General features: G+C 41.0%; 1 protein-coding gene across 3 annotated transcripts in view; it reads left to right on the forward strand.

Annotated features, from left to right (window-relative positions):
* Nucleotides 1-1814: 1814 nt before the first annotated feature.
* Nucleotides 1815-20116, forward strand: part of ADGRE3 (adhesion G protein-coupled receptor E3) — a 59100-nt gene continuing 40798 nt past the window's right edge. For all 3 annotated transcript variants that reach the window (XM_085012635.1, XM_021083689.2, XM_085012634.1), the window contains exons 1-4: nt 1815-1917; nt 9358-9408; nt 17984-18106; nt 19704-19859. Coding sequence is in view for 2 of the 3 variants with exons in the window: in XM_021083689.2 (XP_020939348.2) it covers nt 1893-1917; nt 9358-9408; nt 17984-18106; nt 19704-19859 (355 nt within the window). In the remaining variant the exon portion in view is untranslated. The remainder of the gene's footprint in view (nt 1918-9357; nt 9409-17983; nt 18107-19703; nt 19860-20116) is intronic.

The raw sequence follows: 20116 nt of genomic DNA on the forward strand, positions 1-20116 counted from the left end.
TTTTTCCCCCAGCCCACTCCACTCTGGCTTCCATCGTCATCATCATTTTCATCGCCATCATCATCACAACCACCATCACCAACATCACCTTCGCCACAGTTATCATCACCATCATCATTGCCTCCACCACAACCATCACCTCCACCTGCATCACTATTATCACCACCATCACCATCTCCACAACCATGATCCCTGCCACTACCTCCACTGTTTTCACTACCATCACCATCATCACAACCATCACCTTTATCACCACCAGCACCAATACAATTTTCCCCACAGCCACCATCACCTCTACCACCCACTGTACCAGCTTCACCACCAACATCCTCATCATCACCACCACCTCCACTGTTTCCACCACCATCCTCATTACCACCACCTCCACCATCTTCACTACCATCATAATCCTCACCACTGGAACTGCTCTAGCTAAGAATAAAACAACCTTCTTACAGCTCTTTCTTGTGATTTTTCTTTTTTTTTTTTTTTTTTTTTTGTCTTTTCTAGGGCCACACCTGCAGCATATGGAAGTTTCCAGGCTAGGGGTCTAATCGGAGCTGTAGCCACCAGCCTTCACCAGAGCCACAGCAATGTGGGATCCGAGCCGTGTCTGCAACCTACACAACAGCTGATGGCAATGCTGGATCCTTAGCCCACCGAGAGAGGCCAGGAATCGAACCCACAACCTCATAGTTCCTAGTCGGATTCGTTAACCTCTGAGCCACAACGGTTTAACTCTCTTGTGAATATTTTCAGTCTTAATCCAGTTTGGTCTCTTTCCTTGATCCTCCATGACATCATATTCTACTTATTTTCTCCATCTGTCTGTCCACTCTTGCCCTGTATCCTCTATTAGCTGCTCCTCCACTTCTTGATTTTTAAGTTACTTACTCAGCACTCTATTCCCAGTCTACAATCTCTCCCTAAATGATTTAATCCATTGCCATGGCTATAATTACCGTCTATGGGCAGGGTCTGCGTGGGGGAACCCTCTCTTTTGTTGATTAAATATACAACTTACATTGAAATCACAACACCTCAAAGTCAATTTATCCAAACCTTAATTCTGTCTCTCTCCAAAAACCTGATTTTCCTCCAAAGTTCCCTTTCTCTGAAGTTCTATGTAGGAAAAAAAGTGTAAATTTTGTTCACTGATGTATCCCTAGAAGGTAGCATAGATCCTGCCACTGTGGCAGGATTTATTATTTATTATTACTATTATTTATTATGTTATTAATATTTAATAAATATTAAAAATTGGTTATTAATAATAAATATTTGTTGAAAGAAGGAATGATTTAGAGGCCTTTTCTCCTAAATCCTGAAATTGGTCTAGCTAGCCCCAAATAACCAAATAATACATCACCTTCTATGAGACTTTGAGACTCCAGTCAGATCTGGTCAGTGCCACATTCTGGGGGAAAGGAGATCCCAAGACTTGTAAAAAGTGACACTTCCAGAAACTTTTGATATCAGTAGAGATACTCTAAATCCTGGCTTACCCAGCTCAAAACCACAGGGTTATTTAAGGTTTATTTTGGCCCACAGTCACTTCCTGCTCTTCGGACAATTTTCTGTAGGTAAAGGACATTCTTTTCCTAGGATCCATTGCTTCTGTAAGCTCAAAGGCAAGCAACAATAACTAGGAAAACCTACTATAAAGGAAGCATATGAAAATAAGAAAAGTTACAGAAAACAAACAAATGAAAAGCAGAACCATGGTCTGATGGTGAAAGACAAAGAAGTTCACTTTTCTGATAGCAGTTTCCTAGGTCAGCTGACATATGTACCAATTCTCGTGAGATTCCCTTAAGATAGGAAACGTGGTTAGGAAGGAGCACATCAGGGAGCTTTGAGAACTGGCTGGTGAGGATTGCGTGCACCCAGGAATGCGAGGGTCATTGCTTCTTCCAGGTATGTGTAACCTTGACAATGACTGTGCCTTAACCTACCCCATATCAGAAACTACTTGGTTCAACAATTATTCTCTTTTCCTTATCTTCTTATTTATGCTCTGATTTGAACACACACTTTTTCCCCTTGCATGACTGTTTACTCCCTCGCCACCATATTCAAACTACACTCTTAGATATCCCTAAAATTTTCCTTATGAATTTTCCAGTTCAATGAGTTGTTCATCTTGCTCTTCACAGGTTTTGTTTTCTAATCAATATCCTCTCCTGCTTGATAACCTCTGAGACCTAGTACTGCCCTGACGACTTTCTCTCTGCCTTTCTTGCTATTCTTTCTTCCCCTCCTTTTTCCCTTTCCTGAGTGTTAATAACCAACATTTTGGAGCACTCACTATGAACTTTGTGTATTAGCCCATGTAATCCTCATAAAAGGCTCATGATGTGGATATTAATATTATTCCCACCCTACAGATAAGAAAACTGGGGCACAGAGTGGTAATGTTCCTTGTCCAAGGTCACCTAGCTTTTAAAAGGCAGAGCCAGAATTTGAACCCAAGCTCCCTGGCTCCAGATCTTTGTTAATATGTCTTTGTTTTTACTTCTCTTTTCTACTTCTCCCTTGAGGAATCTCAAGCTCCCACGGCTTCAACCACCACCTCTGTGCAGATGGTCCTCCAGCTTTGAAATCTTTTCCATGCTCTAGCTCCAGATCAAATAACAATATTAGACATTGCAGTATCAACAATAGTTAACACATATTGAGCACCTACTTTAGCATGGTATCAGGGTAAGACTGCTTCTACATTCATTATTGTACACTGCAGATGCAAAATGGCATCACAGAGAGGTTGCTCAAAATCTCAGAATTATTTAGTTGCAGAGGCAGGTAATAAAGTCTATCAAAATAATATAAATTACTTGAAGGCAATGCCAGGTCCCCTCACCTTTGCAGCTCCTTCCACATCTTACGTTTGAGAGGTATCCAATATATATCTGTGGAATTAAATTTAAGTGAGAGAATGTGTAACTTTTTTGTAGATCAATTGTACTTCAGTAAAGCTAAAAAATTCTGTTTTATTTTTATGTTTATTTTTATAATGATTTTTATTTTTTTCATTATAGCTAGTTTACGGCATTCTCTCAATTTTCTACTGTACAGCATGGTGACCCAGTTACATGTATAGATTGTTTTTTCTCACATTATCATGCTCCATCATAAGTGACTAGATATAGTTCCCAGTGCTACACAGCAGGATCTCTAAAAAATTCTTTTAATGAGAGAATTCAAACAAGATGTTTCCTGCTTTGGGACAACTGCAGGCAGAGTCCTGGAAACATCGATTATTTGTGAATTTCAGCTATCCATGCACTCTCTGCCTGGATCACTAGATGGAACAGGCCTTGTCTTAGAATGAGCATCAGGTAAAAATTAAAATAGAATTCTAATGCAAATAAAATGATAATAGAGGCAGCTAGCATTTATGAAGTTATTTCAGTCAGACATTGTGTTTTACACATTCCCTCATTTATGTCATTATCCCAACCCCTGGAGGGAGGCAATGCTGTCACCCTGTTTCACATATGGAAACTTAGAGAAGTTAGGCAACTTGTCCATATTTGCACAACTGGTGTCTGAAGTATTTGGTCACTGGGGACCTGTTTCCTCACTAACAAAAATAGTCAGCTGATGATTTCGAAAGCTCCCTAGAACTCTGGGGTTCTGGCATGTTAATGACTCTCCAAGAATCCTAATTTAAGACCCATGCCCATATTACTGAGCATGGAATTTCTGGGGGGCTGGAAGGAGACCCTGAAGACCAGTCTTGCTGAAACATGATGGTATTCAGACTGCCTGAATGGTGGAAACCAGGAAATACTTCTTTTAATTTATTGAAGTATAGTTGATTTACAATGTTGTGTTAATTTCTCCTGTACAGCAAAGTGATTCAGTTATACATATATACATTATTTTCATATTCTTTTCCATTATAGTTGATCACAGGGTGTTGAATACAGTTACCTGTGCTGTGCCTTAGGATCTTGTAGTTTATCCATTCTATGTATAGTAGTTTGCATCTGCTAATCCCAAATTCCCAATCTACCCTCTCCCCTCCCCCCTCTCCCCCTTGGCAACAAACTCTATTGTTAGCTTTTTGAGGAACCTTCATACTTTTTTCCATAGCAGCTGCACCACTTATATTCCCACTAATGGTGTAGGAGGAGAAACCAGGAAATATTTTTCAGCCATATGTTTTACTAGTTGCCTCTGCAAGTTCTAGTCATCATTTGGGCAGCTGTAATGTTAGTGTAGCTGCTGCAAATTAATTATTACACAAAAGTGGGGAAAAGGGACATTTAAATTCAATACGCCGGAGTTCCCGTCATGGCACAGCAGAAACGAATCCAAGTAGGGACCCTAAGGTTTCGGGTTTGATCCCTGGCCTTGCTCAGTGGGTTAAGGATCCGGCTTTGCCGTGAGCTATGGTCACAGACTAGGCTCGGATCTGGCATTGCTGTGGCTGTGGTATAGGCCGGTGACTACAGCTCAGATTCGACCTCTAGCCTGGGAAACTCCGTATGCTGTGGGTGCGGCCCTAAAAAGACAAAAGACAAATAAATAAATAAATTCAACATGCCAAGATCCTGCCATCAAGCAGTTCACATCCCAGCTGAGGATATATTCGTTGGACCACCAAAAATATTCTAAATGCTGCATGAAAGTAATTGATTATGATACAGACCCGGCAATTTCTTTGAGGAAGGATAAGAGCCTAAAAGGATGAATAATGCCCCCCAAAAGATGTCATCATCCTAATGCCCTGGGACCTGTGAATAAGTTACCTTTCACATATAGGAGAAATACAAATTCTCCTCTACCCTTTTAGGGTCTCCAGCTGGGGAAAAGAATTACATTGACCTAAGGCAGATTAATAGGAGAGAAGCATATAGGGTTAATTAAACTTTAACGTGTACCTGGCAGCCCTCACAAGAAAATGAAGACCCAAGGAAGTGACAAGAGCACAAAGCTCTTGTACCTTTTAGACAAAGAAATGGTATATTTGTGAAGGAAACAAGACAAAGGGGTTTGGGCTAGGTGCAGTAAATTATGAGGAGGTGACTAGGAGATACATGGGAGGGAAAATTAGTGGAAGACAGGGTTATTTTAGTAAGTGTGTTTGTGCAGGCCCACTTTAGTTTCCATTCCCAGTCTCTGGGAGGAAAAATGTGCTTCTCATCCTGGTACAGGGACAGCACCTTTCTCGCAGGAAATTTTATAGCTGACTTTTAGGTAGAAAAGAGTAGGTCATAAAGCCCTTCCCACATCTCCTGTCTCTCAAGTGCCTTCATCTCAAAATAACCAAAGTGGCTTCTCCTATAGCACTGCAGGTTGAGGATCTGGCGTTGTCACTGCATTGTCCCCAAATGACCAAGTTAGCCTGTCATATCTTCTATTGGACTTTGAGATTCCAGTCAGATCTAGGGAGCAGCATCTTCTGGAAAAAAAAGGCACCCCTTCCTCAAGCCACTGTCACAGTAAACATGCCAACTTCAGTGTCTATAATCTGAATAGCACCTCCTTGGCTGCAGCACCGTGTGGGATTTCTGAAAGGGAGGTCCTGTGGGATGGTAGGTTAGCAGCAGGAATCCAGAGCCTGGGTTTCATCTCAGCTCTGCCACTGACTAGCCCTGGCAACTGGAGAGAGTTAATTACCCTCTCTGTGCCTGTTTTCTTAATCTGCACAGTGGAGATAATATTAATAGTAGTCACCTCTTAAAGTCGTTGCAAAGCTGAACTTACTTTACACATGCCTAAAATGCTCAGAACAATAGCTGGCATATAGTAAGAGCTCAATTCCCCGTAGATGTTATGGAGTCTGCCCTTATAACTTGACCTAATCCCCCTACTACCACCAAGGAACTCCTCTTCCCAAGACATGAGCCGCTCTCTTCAAGGGAGACTTCACTAGTGTGGTCATAGGCAAGGAGGAGGGGTGTTTGCATCAGAGGGCATGCTTCATTTTAATCCAGAAATTCCCATTTCCTCCAAGTCTTGCTTCACAATCAACAGCCGCCACATCCCCTGCGCCTCCCCAAGGGAACCAAGACACCCCTTCAACTTCACCAAACTCTCAGCCTCAAACAGTCTCCTAAGTCATCCAATCCCAGTCCTTTATAGACAGAAATCAGTTTATCCAGCTCCACCCAGCTAGTCCACCCTTAACCCAACCCATCATCCAACTTGGTAAACAGAGATCTTCCAGATCCTTAACCCACTGAGCGAGGCCAAGGATCGACTCTGCATCCTTACAGGGACAATGTTGGGTCCTTAACCTGCTGAGCCACAACAGGGAACCCCTCCCCCTGCCACTTTCTTTTTTATTTTAGCTCTATTGAGGTGTAATTGACATACAAAACAATGGCACACATTTAATGCATGCATCTTGATGCACTTGGACATAAGCATACATACACCATACACCCAGGATATCATTACCGCAATCAAGGTACTAAGCATATCCATCACCTCCAAAATTTTCATTGCATTCTTCTGTGAAAGAGTCTTTCTTATTTCCTTCCTTCCTTTCTTTTTTTTTTTTTTCTTTTTTTGGTAAGAATAATTAACATGAGGGATTCCCGTCTGGCGCAGTGGTTAACGAATCCGACTAGGAACAATGAGGTTGCAGGTTCGATCCCTGCCCTTGCTCAGCGGGTTAACGATCCGGCGTTGCCATGAGCTGTGGTGTGTAGGTTGCAGATGCAGCTCGGATCCCGCGTTACTGTGGCTCTGGCGTAGGCTGGTGGCTACGGCTCCGATTGGACCCCTAGCCTGGGAACCTCCATATGCCATGGGAGTGGCCCAAGAAATGGCAAAAAGACAAAAAAAAATTGGAGATACTAAACTCAAGCTATAGAAAAAAGTGTGATTCCTATGCATGATAAAGGACTGAGTTGGCATTAAGTAAGTTAATTTTAATACATTTAAATGCAATATAATTGTGCTATTCTCAAGATCATTGCAGAATGTATAAAAGGAGAATGAGTTGTACAATGGGTTTGACTCTGGCTCAACCACTTACTACCTGTGTGTCCAAGAAATAGCAAAAAAAAAAAAAAAAAGACAAAATAAAAAAAATAATTAACATGAGTTCTATCCTTATTTTTTTTAATTAATTAATTTTGTCTTTTTGCCTTTTCTTGAGCCGCTCCCGTGGCATATGGAGGTTCCCAGGCTAGGGGTCCAATTGGAGCTATAGCCACCGGCCTATGCCAGAGCCACAGCAACACGGGATACAAGCCGCGTCTGTGACCCACACCACAACCCATGGCAATGCAGGATCCTTAACCCACTGAGCAAGGCCAGGGATCCAACCCACAATCTCATGGTTCTTAGTCAGATTCATTAACCACTGCACCAAGACAGGAACTCCTATCTTTTTAATATATATGTTAAAGTGAACTGAGTTGTTAACTGTAGTGATGTTTTACAGCTGTTCTCCAGAACTTATCTTGTATGATACAAACTTTATCCCCATAGAAAAATAGTTCTTCCTTTTCCCTACTCCTAACCCCTGGTAACCACTATTCTATTCTATGCTTCCATGAATTTGACTACTTCAGATATTTCAAGTAAGTGAAATCATGCAATATGTGTCCTTTTGTGTCTGGCTTAATTTCATTTAGCATAATGTCCTCTAGGTTCATCTATGTTGCTGCAAATGGCAGGATTGCCTTATTTTTTAAGGTTAATAACATTTCACCACAATTTCTTTATCCATTCATCTGCAGGACCCACTTTCTTAGGAGTAACCAAAGTTGCAAATAAGATTACTAGTCACCAGAACTAAACTTCAACCAGTAAATACCAGAAGAGCCATATTGTTTGCCCATAATGAAATATTTTCACACCATTTGAAAATAATTATTGTCCATAACCAGCTCTCAGGACATTCCTGCCAGCCCAGACCCTGACCTGGGGTGCCATTGACTGCCTTACAATTCAGCAGCTGAAAGATTAATACCTGCTGCCTCAGAGAGGGTCTCCAATGTCCATTCTGATTGATCAATTCCTACACCATTCCAGTTGTTAAATATTTTGAATATTTTACTGGCAAAGGGCAAATTATTCTTGGCATTAGTATGTAATAAGAGAATGACGAGAAGGCAAAACGAGAACTATTGATCAAAGCAGTTTAAGATTTATTAAGAAAGGAAGAAAGGAGCTCCCACTGTGGTACAGTGGGTTAACGATCTGGCTTGTCTCTGTGGAGGCACTGGTTCCATCCCTGGCTCAGCGTAGTGAGTTAAGGATCCAGTGTTGCTGTAGCTGTGGTGTAGTTCACAGATGTGGCTTGATCTTAATCCCTGGCCCAGGAACTTCCATATGCCACGGATGCAGCCGAAAAAGAAAAATAAGATAAATAAAATGTAATTTTTTAAAAAAAGAAAGCAACAGAAAAGCTACCCATCTATCTAACATCTTCACTTCTTTGCAGAAGCAGGAACATGGCTGATGATAACACCAGATGTTGGGAATGTTTGGGGAAGAAAAAAGAGCACTTTAACAGCATGCACATAGAGGCAGCCTTTATTTTCCAAAAAGATGAAAACAATACTTCCCTTCTAAGATTTGTTTCTAGAATCTTGCCATTCCTCTATCAAGAGGAAGATCCTAGGAGTTCCATTTGAACTCAGTGGAAAACAACTTGACAAGTTTCCAAGAGGATGCAGGTTCAATCCCTGGCCAGTATGTTAAGGATCCAACATTGCCTCAAGCTGTGGTGTAGGTAGCAGACACAACTCCAATCCCGCATTGCTTTGGCTGTGGCATAGACCAGCAGGTGAAGCTCCCATTTGACTCCTAGCCTGGGAACTTCCATATGCTGCAGGTACAGCCCTAAAAAGCAAAAAAAAAAAAAAAAAGGAAGACTCTAGTTCTGGTGCAGTTAAAGCAGAATGGTCTTGTGACTTAATTGTAACCGAGGGAATATGGTAGAATGGAGCTGCATGACTTCCTGGACTGGAGCTTAAAAGGAGAGGTAAATTTGTTGGCAGGAACACTCATGCTTAGAGCTCAGAACACTCATGCTTAAAGCTCTGAAGTGCCATGGAAGCTGCCTGGCCAAGGCTGCCATGTTGGAAGGAAGTTCAAACTACCTCAGACCCTGAGACTACATGAAGAAACAGCAATGCCTAGCCAGTTCCAGCCCAACCACTGACTAACTGCAACTGTATAAGAAACCCCAAGCCAGAACACCCAGGCAACCCTTCCCCAGGTTCCCAAATCACAGAAACCATGAGAGATAATAAAATGGATGTTGTTTCTTAAGTCAACTACATTTTGTGATGCTTTGTTATTCATCCATCAATTGATAACTGATACTCAGCCGTTGGAGAATTCCTCAATTGTTTCATGTGTCTCTCTTCTGCTTCCCTGTTCCAGGACTCTGCTTTCTGCTAAGCTTGTCAGGAGCTGTGGCTCGGAAAACCACAGGTGAGTGCTCAAACCCAGACTTTTCCATAGCCAGAGATCAAGGAGAGTGTAGACTAACAATACAACTGGGACCACTCACATCCTCCAACCAACTGGGAGAGAGGAGGCTACTTCAGGAAAAGAACTCATGCAGTCTTAGTCCTATAATTCTTTTTAATTCATTTCATCAAATTTGGATATCTCAAGTTATCTTTTTATTGTATTGTTATTTGTCTATTTATCTGATGATTTTTTTTCTTTTACTAGCCAAACCTGTAACATATGGAAGTTCCTGGGCTAGAGGTTGAATCAGAGCATCAGCTGAGGCCTGTGCCACAGCCACAGCAACACTGGATCCAAGCCACATCTTTGACATACCCCACAGCTTGTGACAATGCCAGATCCTTAACCCACTCACCGAGGCCAGGGATCAAACCCACACCCTCACAGAGACAACATCTGATCCCTAACCAACTGTGCCACAATGGGAAGTCCTATTTATTTGGTTTTGGAAACCACAATGAGCCCGATGTCGAATAGTGACTAAAACACACAAAGTCATGCATCTATTTGACAGCCCTAGAGTGGTTACTAACTGTTACTAAGGTTACCACTACAGATGCAAGAAAAATGTGTCTGGTCTAATTGTGACAGCCCAGATTGAATGGAGGAATACACAGAAAAATATTTTGTAACTCATATATAACCTTGTGAATATAAAAGCCTACTTTATGCCAAAGAATAATTTGAGTTTATAAGAAGTATTTAGAAAATTACTCCCCTACACCCTTGCCTTCTGATTGATTCCACATGTAAAAGCATAAATGTTAAGTCTAATTAAAGGCAAGCCAATGATTCTTTAAAAAATAAAATAAAACAAAACACTGAAAATCTCATGAAGTAAACATTCTGGTGGGGAGAGAGAGCATGATGGTAACCTTTTCATTCTAATCATGATCAAGTCAACGAAATATGAAAAAGATCATTTCGGCTTAACTTTTTTTATTTTATTGGAGTATAGTTGACTTAAAATGTTGTATCAGTTTCAGGTGTACAGCAAAGTGAGTCTTTCTTTTTTCCCACATAGGTTATTACAAGTTACAGAGTAGATTTCTCTAAGCTATACAGTAGGTTCTCATTAGTCATCTGTTTTATACAGTAGTGTGTACGTTATTCCCATCCTCCTAATTCCTACCTCCCCAGCCCCTGTGGTCCTCCTATCTTAACCATAAGTTTGGTTTTGAATCTGTGAGTTTGTTTCTGTTATAAATAAGTTATTTGGAGGAAGAATCAAGATGGTGGAGGAGTAAGATGTAGCGTTCACCTTCCCCCCCAAATACATCAAAAAAACACATCTACATGTAGAACTATTCACACAGAACATCTACTGAACGCTGGCAGAAGAATTCAAACCTCCAAAAAGGGGAAGAAACCCTCCACATAACTGGGTAGAAGAAAAGAAAAAAAGAGAGAGAGAGAGAAAAAAGGAATCAGGTCTAGACTAGCATTCATGAGAGGGAGCTATGAAAAAGAAAAGGAACCCACACCCTGGGGACCCACACCCTAAGCGATGGAGAAAGCAGCTGAGATGGAGGAACCTCAAAGTCACCAAGAAAAGTGCAGCAGCTGGACTGAGGAGGGCTAAGCAGAGAGAGAGCCACAGGGATCATCTGCACCACTGCCCAGGACACCACAGCCTGAGATGCTCAGGTGGGGGCTGGGTGCTGAGACTCAGGCTCTGGAGTCAGCAGGGACAAACCACAGCAGTCATCTCAGAAAACCAGAGGGGGATGTGGCCTGCCACCACTAGGGGGTCTGTAAACAGGCTCCATCTGCAGCCCCAGTCACCTCCAAGGTCGACAAAAAAGAGGGCACTGCAACTGAGCACCACCCATTGTTGCTCTCACTCCCCTGGAACACACCCACCCTGCTGCTGCCACTGCCAAACACCCAAGGTAGTGCCCAGAAGCTTGATCACTGTCCCTTCCCAGGACCCTGCAACTAGAAGCAGCCTGTGCATACCTCCTGTGTGGGCTAAGCAGGACAGGGTGCTTCTTGCATGGTCTGCTGATGTTAGGGCAAACCACTGCAGTTATCTCTGACTCCAGATGTGGGCATGGCATGCCACCACTAGGGATCCATGAACAGGCACCACTTGCAGCCCCAATCACCTCAAAGGGCACCACAGAGGAGGACATTGCGACTGAACACCATCTGTTGTTCTCACTCTCCTGGGAACACACCCACCCTGAACTGCCACTGCCAAATGCTCTGGGCACCTCCTAAATCTGCTTAAGCCTCATGACCACTCCCCAGGGCCTTGCAACTAGGAGTAGCCTGCACCACCTTCCTGCAAGTCCTTGCTACTGTCAAGAGCCCAGCAACCAGGCACTGACTACTAACCCTAACCATTGCCTTCTTCTCCCTGGAAACACACTCAGCACCCTGGGAATAACAGTCTGCTCACACCAAAGAAAGAGACAGCAAATATCCAAACTCCTATGTCAAAAATAAATAGTAATCCTCCACAAAATACAAAGGGGTGCCCTTGCATAGAAATATCCCTCCAAGACTACACTTTTGTTCCCTTAAACTCACAGAAAAAGAAAAATATAAGCAAGATGAAGAAGCTCAGGAACCATTTCCAGTTAAAAGAGAAGGAGAATTCACCTAAAGCAGCAAACAATGAAACAGACCTCTGCAATCAGATGGACACTTAAGTTCAAAAGGAAGAAAGTGAAAATACTGAAGGAATTAAGGCTGAATATCAAGGCATTAAGAGCAGATATAAACAGTAATGCAGATTACTTTAGAAAGGAACTAGAATGCCGGAGGCCAGCTCCGGCGGCCAGGGAGTGTACACTTTTCCTGAAGGAGAGGGACACGCAAAGGCTTTTGCAACAGAGACAGCCTCTTTTTCCCTTCTTTCAGGGCACTGGACTGCTCAAATTTTATCGACATAAGTGGTTGATTATATAGACAGTTTCTAACTACAGATTACATCATAGTGTTAAAAGTACATCGGTTAAATTTTACATGGTACAGCAGCTATACATCACGTTCTAAGATCTTTGTCTTAACTAAATTTAGTGAGTACAATTTAAAGGCAATTGGGTACAATACATCATGTGGAAAGGAGGAAATTCAGTACAAATCATCCCATGGCCAGCCAGTCTCCACAAGTTGAAGAGGTCACAGACACAAGAATTTGGCATTTACAAATCTTGTTTTTAGACTGGTGCTTATCTTTAAAGCGTTATGGCAGGGAGACAGTGTAAGAAAATATAAACCGGAGTTCCCAACGTGGCGCAGTGGTTAACGAATCTGACTAGGAACCATGAGGTTGAGGGTTCATTCCCTGCCCTTGCTCAGTGGGTTAACGATCCAGCGTTGCCGTGAGTTGTGGTGTAGGTCGCAGACGAGGCTCGGATCCCGCGTTGCTGTGGCTCTGGTGTAGGCCGGTGGCTACAGATCCAATTGGACCCCTAGCCTGGGAACCTCCATATGCCACAAGAGCAGCCCAAGAAATGGTAAAAAGACAAAAAAAAAAAAAAAAAAAGAAAGCAAAAGAAAATATAAACCGACTTAACTAGCTATCACTTAAAAGCTTCTATAACTCATAGCTAGGTGTCTTTTGGTCAAGAATAATATATATCTAACTTCTATGAACCTCATTAAAATCCTAAGTCTAAAGTTTACTGTATAACTAGTTAGTAGATAAACACTATGTGTTAACTAAGTTGGATTTAAATAGGGAAAGTCCTTCAGTATGAAATTTTTATTATATTATTGTTGTAATTTTGTTAAACCACAAATCGCCACAGGAAAATAAGAATAATAAGCAAATGATCAGGAAAGACTGAGGAAAACTGAATAAAAAAACAGCAGGAAAGACTAGGTCACCAGAGATACAATCCATGTTCTCTGGCACAAACATGGAAATTGTTTTCCCAGGAAAGCACCAATTCTTCCCCATCAACATCAAAATGAGAGCTGTGAAACCTGAGGCCTGCCCTCGGCTTGTACCATACAGGCAGGCTTTAGCCTGCCCTCGGTTTTGCACCTTTCAGGCAGGCGTTTATCCTGACCAGAAGCCCACCTTCGGCTTGTACCGCTCAGGTGAGCTCTCTTTCTTGGTTAGGAACCTGCCTTCAGGTTTCTCTGCTGTCAGGCAAGGTCCTTTTTTCAAGTCCCTGCATCTTCTCAGCTCCCCGCACTAGAAAATATGAGGAATCAAGAATAATTAGAAAATTCATTTTTCAGACACAAACTGAGCTAAAGGCATTAAAGAGCAGACTGAATAATGCAGAGGAACAAATTAGTTACTTGGAAGATAGAATGGAAAACATCCAATCAGGACAGCAGACAGAAAACCAAATGAAAAAACACAAAAGCAATATAAGAAATCTATGGGACAATATAAAGCAGACCAATCTACACATAATAGGAATTCCAGAAGAAGAAGAAACAGAAAAGGGGATTGAAAATATATTTGAAGAAATTATGGCTGAAAACTTTCCAAATCTAAAGGAAACAGATATCAGGATGCAGGAAGTATAGAAGACCCTGAACAAGTTGAACCCAAACAGGCCCACACCAAGACATATTGTAATAAAAATGGCAAAAGTTAAAGCTAAAGAGAGGATTCTAAAGGCAGAAAGAGAAACATAAAGCATTAATTATAAGGGACCCCCCCACACATAAGGCTATCAGCTGATTTCTCTACAGAAACACTACAGGCCAGAAAAAAAGTGGCAACATATATTCAGAGTTCTAAAAGGAAAAAATTTGCAGCCTAGAATACTCTACCTAGCAAGAATATCATTTAAAATAGAAGGAGAAATAAAGAATTTCTCCAACAAACAAAAGCTAAAAGAGTACCGCAATATTAACCCACTCTAAAATAAATACAGAGGGCTTCTCTAAATAAAAAGAAGTAAGAAGAAATAGGATCGAGTAAATCAAAATTGGACAGAAATCGCTTAAATAACCCAGTATACAGGTCTAAAAGGTTAAAAAAATAAAAAAGAAAAAGAAAAACTACTGTAAAAATAATGATAAACACAAGGAACAGTAAAAGGACAAACATGAAAATATTAAAAAAAAAAAAAGGACTTCAAAATGATAGAATGTGGGGAAGGAAAGTAAGAAAATCTAGACTTTTTTTTAATAATGTGTTTGAGCCTATATGACTATCAGGCTAAAGCAAGCAGATATAGGAAGGGATTAAAATAATTAAAAAACAGGGCAACCACTAATCAAAACCAAATATTACATTCACAAAAAATAAAAAATAAAAAATGCACACGCATAAAATAAATGGAAATCATCAAACCAAAAAAAGAAAGGAACAAAAGAGAAACATAGAATCAACTGGAAAACAAGTTTAAAATTGGCAATAAATACAAAAAAAAAAGTTCTTTGTGTCATTTTTATTAGATTCCACATATAAGTCATATATGATATTTGTTTTTGTTTGACTTACTTCACTCAGTATGATAATCTCAAGGTCCATCCATGTTGCTGAAAATGGCATTATTTCATACTTTTTTATGGCTGAGTATTATTCTATTGTATATATGTACCACATCTTCTTTACCCATTTCTCAATCAATGGACATTTAGGTTGCTTCCATGTCTTGGCTATTGCAAATAATGCTACAATGAACATTAGGTTCATTATCTTTTCTTTTCTTTTCTTTTCGTTTTTCTGTTTAGGGCCTCAACCATGGCCTATGGAAGTTCCCTGAGCTAGAGGTAGAATAAGAGCTGAAGCTGCAGGCCTGCACTACAGCCACAACAGCGACAGATCTGAGTTAAGTCTGTAACCTATGCTGTAGCTTGTGGCAATGAAGGATCCTTAACCCACTGATCGAGGCCAGGGATTCAACCATATCCTCATGGATACTAGTTGGGTTCTTAAACCACTGAGCCACAACAGGACCTCCTCATGTATCTTCTAAAATTAGAGTTTTCTTTATATATATGCCCAGGAGTGGAATTGCTGGATCATTTGGTAGTTCTATAATTAGTTTTTAAAGGAAATGCCATACTGTCCTCCATAGTGGTTGAACCAATTTACATTCCTATCAACAGAGTAGAAGGATTCCCATTTCTCCACATCATCTCCAGCATTTATTGTTTATAAACATTTTGATGATGGCCATTTGACAGGTGTGAGGTGATACCTCTGTAGTTTTTGACTTGCATTTCTCTAATAATTAGTGATGTTGACAATACTACCCAAGGCAATCTACAATCAAGTTCAATGCAATCCCTGTCAAGTTACCAATGACATTCCTCACAGAACTAGAACAAAACATTTAAATATTTATATGGAAACACAAAAGACTCTGAATAGCTAAAGCAATTTTGAAAAATAAAAACAGACTGGAGGAATCAGGCTTCCTGACTTCAGACTATACGCAAAGCTACAGTCATTGAAGAGTATGGTCCTAACACAAAAGAGAAGTACAGATCAGTGGAACAGGATAGAAAGCCCAGAAATAAACCCTAGCACCTATGGTCAACTAATCTATGACAAGGGAGGCAAGAACATATAGTGGAGGAAAGACAGTCTCTTCAACAAGTGGTGCTGGGGAAAATGGACAGCTACATGTATAGAAATAAAATTAGAACACTCTCCTGTTATTATTTGGTTTTGCCTCCAAGCTGAGGAAACTGCACCTTTTTCCTTTTGTGTGCTGTCAGTACATTAAAAAATTAGAGATACTAGGACTTTCCATCATGGTTAATGATTCCAACTAGGAACCATGGGGTTGCAGGTTTGATCCCTGGCCTTGCTCAGTGGGTTACGGATCTGGCATTGCTGTGACCTGTGGTGTAGGTCACAGATGCAGCTCGGATCCCGCGTTACTGTGGCTCTGGCGTAGGCTGGCGGCTACAGCTCCAATTAGACCCCTAGCCTGGGAATCTCCATGTGCCATGGGAGTGGCCCAAGAAATGGCAAAAAGACAAAAAAAAATTGGAGATACTAAACTCAAGCTATAGAAAAAAGTGTGATTCCTATGCATGATAAAGGGCTGAGTTGGCATTAAGTTAATTTTAATACATTTAAATGCAATATAATTGTGCTATTCTCAAGATCATTGCAGAATGTATAAAAGGAGAATGAGTTGTACAACGGGTTTGACTCTGGCTCAACCGCTTACTACCTGTGTGTCTTTTGCAGGTGTCCTAACATCTCCATGCCTCAATTCCCTCATATGTAAAATGGGCTATTGTGAGGAGTAAGTGAATTAATACATATAAAATGCTTTGAACAGTGCCTGGCACATAATAAGGGTCAGCTATGGTTATAAAACTTTGAATTTGTAGGGTACCACAGGACTTATCTTCTGATAAGGGTACATGTTATCTTTGTGACTCCATGTATAACTTCACTTAGACAGAGATCACTAAAGATCTTAATCTGAGGTCTCTTGAAAATGAATGGAAATAATGGTGCTGAGGAACTATCTCAAGCTTCAGCTCTAGTGGTGAAATCTGGGTTCTATTCAGAGTTCATGGGGAATGGAGGCTGGGAACATGATGGCAGGCAATGTGTGGATCCTGGTTACTCAGAATGCATTCCTTGGTTTTTGCCTGGAAATGTAGAACCTCAGGCTCCACCCTAGGCTTGCTGACTCAAAATCTTGTGAGTTCTCCAAGGGATTAAAGTTAACCTGTTCTGGGCATATATCCAGAGAAAACTCTAATTTGAAAAGGTAAATTCAGCCCAATGTTCATTGCAGCACTATTTGCAATAGCCAAGACATGAAAGCAACATAAATGTCCATTGACTGAGAAATAGATAAAGAAGATGTGGTACATATACACATGGAATATTACTCAGGCATAAAAAAGAATGAAATAAAACCATTTGCAGGAGTTCCCATCATGGCTCAGTGATTAACGAATCCAACTAGGAACAATGAGGTTCGATCCCTGGCCTTGCTCAGTGGGTTAAGGATCCGGCGTTGCCGTGAGCTGTGGCGTAGGCCACAGATGTGGCTCAGATCCCGCGTGGCTGTGGCTGTGGAGTAGGCCGGCAGCTACAGCTCCAATTAGACCCCTAGCCTGGGAACCTCCATATGCCACGGGTGCGGCCCTAAAAAGCCAAAAAAAAAAAACCATTTGCAGCAATATGGATCGACACTGAGACTATCATAGTAAGCAAAGTCAGACAGAGTAAGAAAAATATCTTATATCACTTATATCTGGAATCTAATAAAAGTGATACAAGAACTTATTTATGAAAGAGAAACAAACTCACAGATTTCAAAATCAATCTTATGGTTACCACAGGGGAAAGCATTGGGGGAGGGTGGGAATAACATATACACACTACTGTGTAAAATAGATGATTAACGAGAACATACTGTGTAGCACAGGGAAATCTACTCAGTAACTTGTAATAACTTATATGGGGGAAAAGAATGGATATATTTATATGTATGACTGATTCAATTTGCTGTACACCTGAAACTAAGGCAACATTGCAAATCAACCATACTCCAATAAAATTAAATTTAAAAAAAATAACAGGAGAATTTTGACCCTGGTGACATCTGACCTGCATCTCTTCTTCTTGCAGGGACCTGTCATCCGTGCCCCCAAAATGCTTACTGTGTCAATGGCACTTACTGTACCTGCAGCCACGGATACAAGTCTGAATCTGGACAGATATACTTCACTTTCCCCTTGGAGACTTGTAAAGGTAAAGGGGTGATTTTCAAATCCCCCAGAGGTAGAAGTGAAAGGAAGGCAGCGTAAGGATCATGAGGACGTAACAGCAATGTGCAATGCTGAAGGCTCTGCCAACTCGAACTTCACCCAGAAATAATTGTTTTTATGGAATCAGAAAAATAGGCTCTTCCAGAACCTAGCCAAGTCTCAATTTTCTCCTCCGTAATGTGAGGATAGTAATACTGAATTCATGAGGATAGTAGGGGGATTGAATAAGGTTAATATATGTGACCTACTTCATGAATCATAAAGTATTGTGCAATTTCTTTTGCAATTTTTTTAAGGAGAGAGATTATGCACTGAAGCCACAGCAAAGAAAGAATAAAAGCTTGGGCAGAAACTTTTCTAACATAAAGTCATGTGATCACCTAAGATACAAGGTTTAATCTCAACTCAATAATTTAAATGTCCAATCCTAGGGAAGAATAAATACCCCAGACTTGAGTTAATTATTAGGTTTTTCCCCTGCCCTAGATCAAGCTCCCCCCTGATTGGAAGCCTACAGTTGGGAGTAGGGTATATAATTGGTGTATATATAGGGTGTATATATAGGGTGTATAACTCTCCTCTTTCCCCACCTAACATCCCGCTTTTTTTCAGCCTATCTTGTTAGAGCTGTAACCCAGCAGGAAGATGAGGAAAGAGGAAAGTTTTTACTCAGCCGAAATTCCATGATCAAGGTGTTGGCAATTCCATTGCTAAGGAGATCTGCTTTCTTGCTGTATCTTCACATGGTCTTTCCTTAATGCATAAAGGCAGTGGCAGTGTTTTGGGGAAGAACTCTCTTGTCTCTTCTTATAAATTCACTAATCCTATCAAATCAGAGCCCCATTCTTATGATCTCATTTAATCTCAGATACCTCCTAAGAGACCCGTTTCCAAATACAACCATACTGGGAGTTAGGGCTTCAACATATGAATTGCAGGGGGAATACAAGCATCCAATCCATAACAGCAGACATGGCCAGCACCCCATTTATATGCCCTTGGCATTTTCCATTCCTTTTCACACCAAGTCTGAGGCTTTCTCTGGCTCCTGGAGACCACTAATCCCACACTCAGGACTAATGGAAGTACCAGGGAGTTAACACTCTCTGGGAACACTCCTCTACCAATAAATGATGAGATTTAGCAGGTAAGTACCTCACACCCTCACCCTCAAGTATGGTTACTTGAAGAACATGCTCTATACTTCCTCCCAGAGGTTTCCAGGGGAATTGAAGTTCCCCACAGTGGAAACTCGCTTGCCAATACTCCCTTTATTTTCTGCCTTCCCTTACCTGTTGTGTTTCACTACTTCCCTTCCAGTGTTTTCTGGGATTATCTCCCAGATAAAGCACTTGCACTTGAATCCTTGTCTTGATGTCTTGCACTTGAATCCTTGTCTTGATGTCTGCCTCAGTCAAAGTCAACAAAGAAAAGAAAGAACAAAAGACAATCATTACTTTAACTGAGTTGTCTTAGAAAGTCAGGTTGGACCCTGGGCAAAAGGTATAGTTTCTGACACAGAGCAGATGCTCAATAAATCTTTGTCAAATGAATGACCAACTCTCTCCTTTGTGTTCCAGATATTGATGAATGTAAACCACCCATTAATATATATTGTGGAGTGAATGCTAAATGTCAGAATACGGAAGGAAGTTTCTACTGTCACTGTATCACTGGGTATAGACTCCTCTCTGGGGATGAAAAATTCAGTAATTCCAGTGAGAACACTTGTCAGAGTAAGAAAATTCTTGTCTTTTTGTCTCTCTTCATGATTTTTAATTGAGTCTAACATCAGAAAATATATATTTGTGGTGGGGCCAGTATGTGTCTGTTTTCTGGAGGGAAATGGGTGATGGAAAGAAGAGGAGAAAAGGAAAAAAAGAAGTTTAGAGGGATAATGGGGTTAAGAAGGCAAGTGATGTGGTTGCCAGGGGGAGGGATGAGGAAGTGGGATGGATGGGCACTTTGGTCTTAGTAGATGCAAACTATTATA

The sequence above is a fragment of the Sus scrofa genome, chromosome 2, assembly GCF_054392235.1.
Source record: "Sus scrofa isolate SSC_HxYL_T2T_F1_AM1 chromosome 2, Sscrofa_HxYL_maternal_Yorkshire_Landrace_v2.0, whole genome shotgun sequence".
Lineage (NCBI taxonomy): Eukaryota > Metazoa > Chordata > Mammalia > Artiodactyla > Suidae > Sus > Sus scrofa.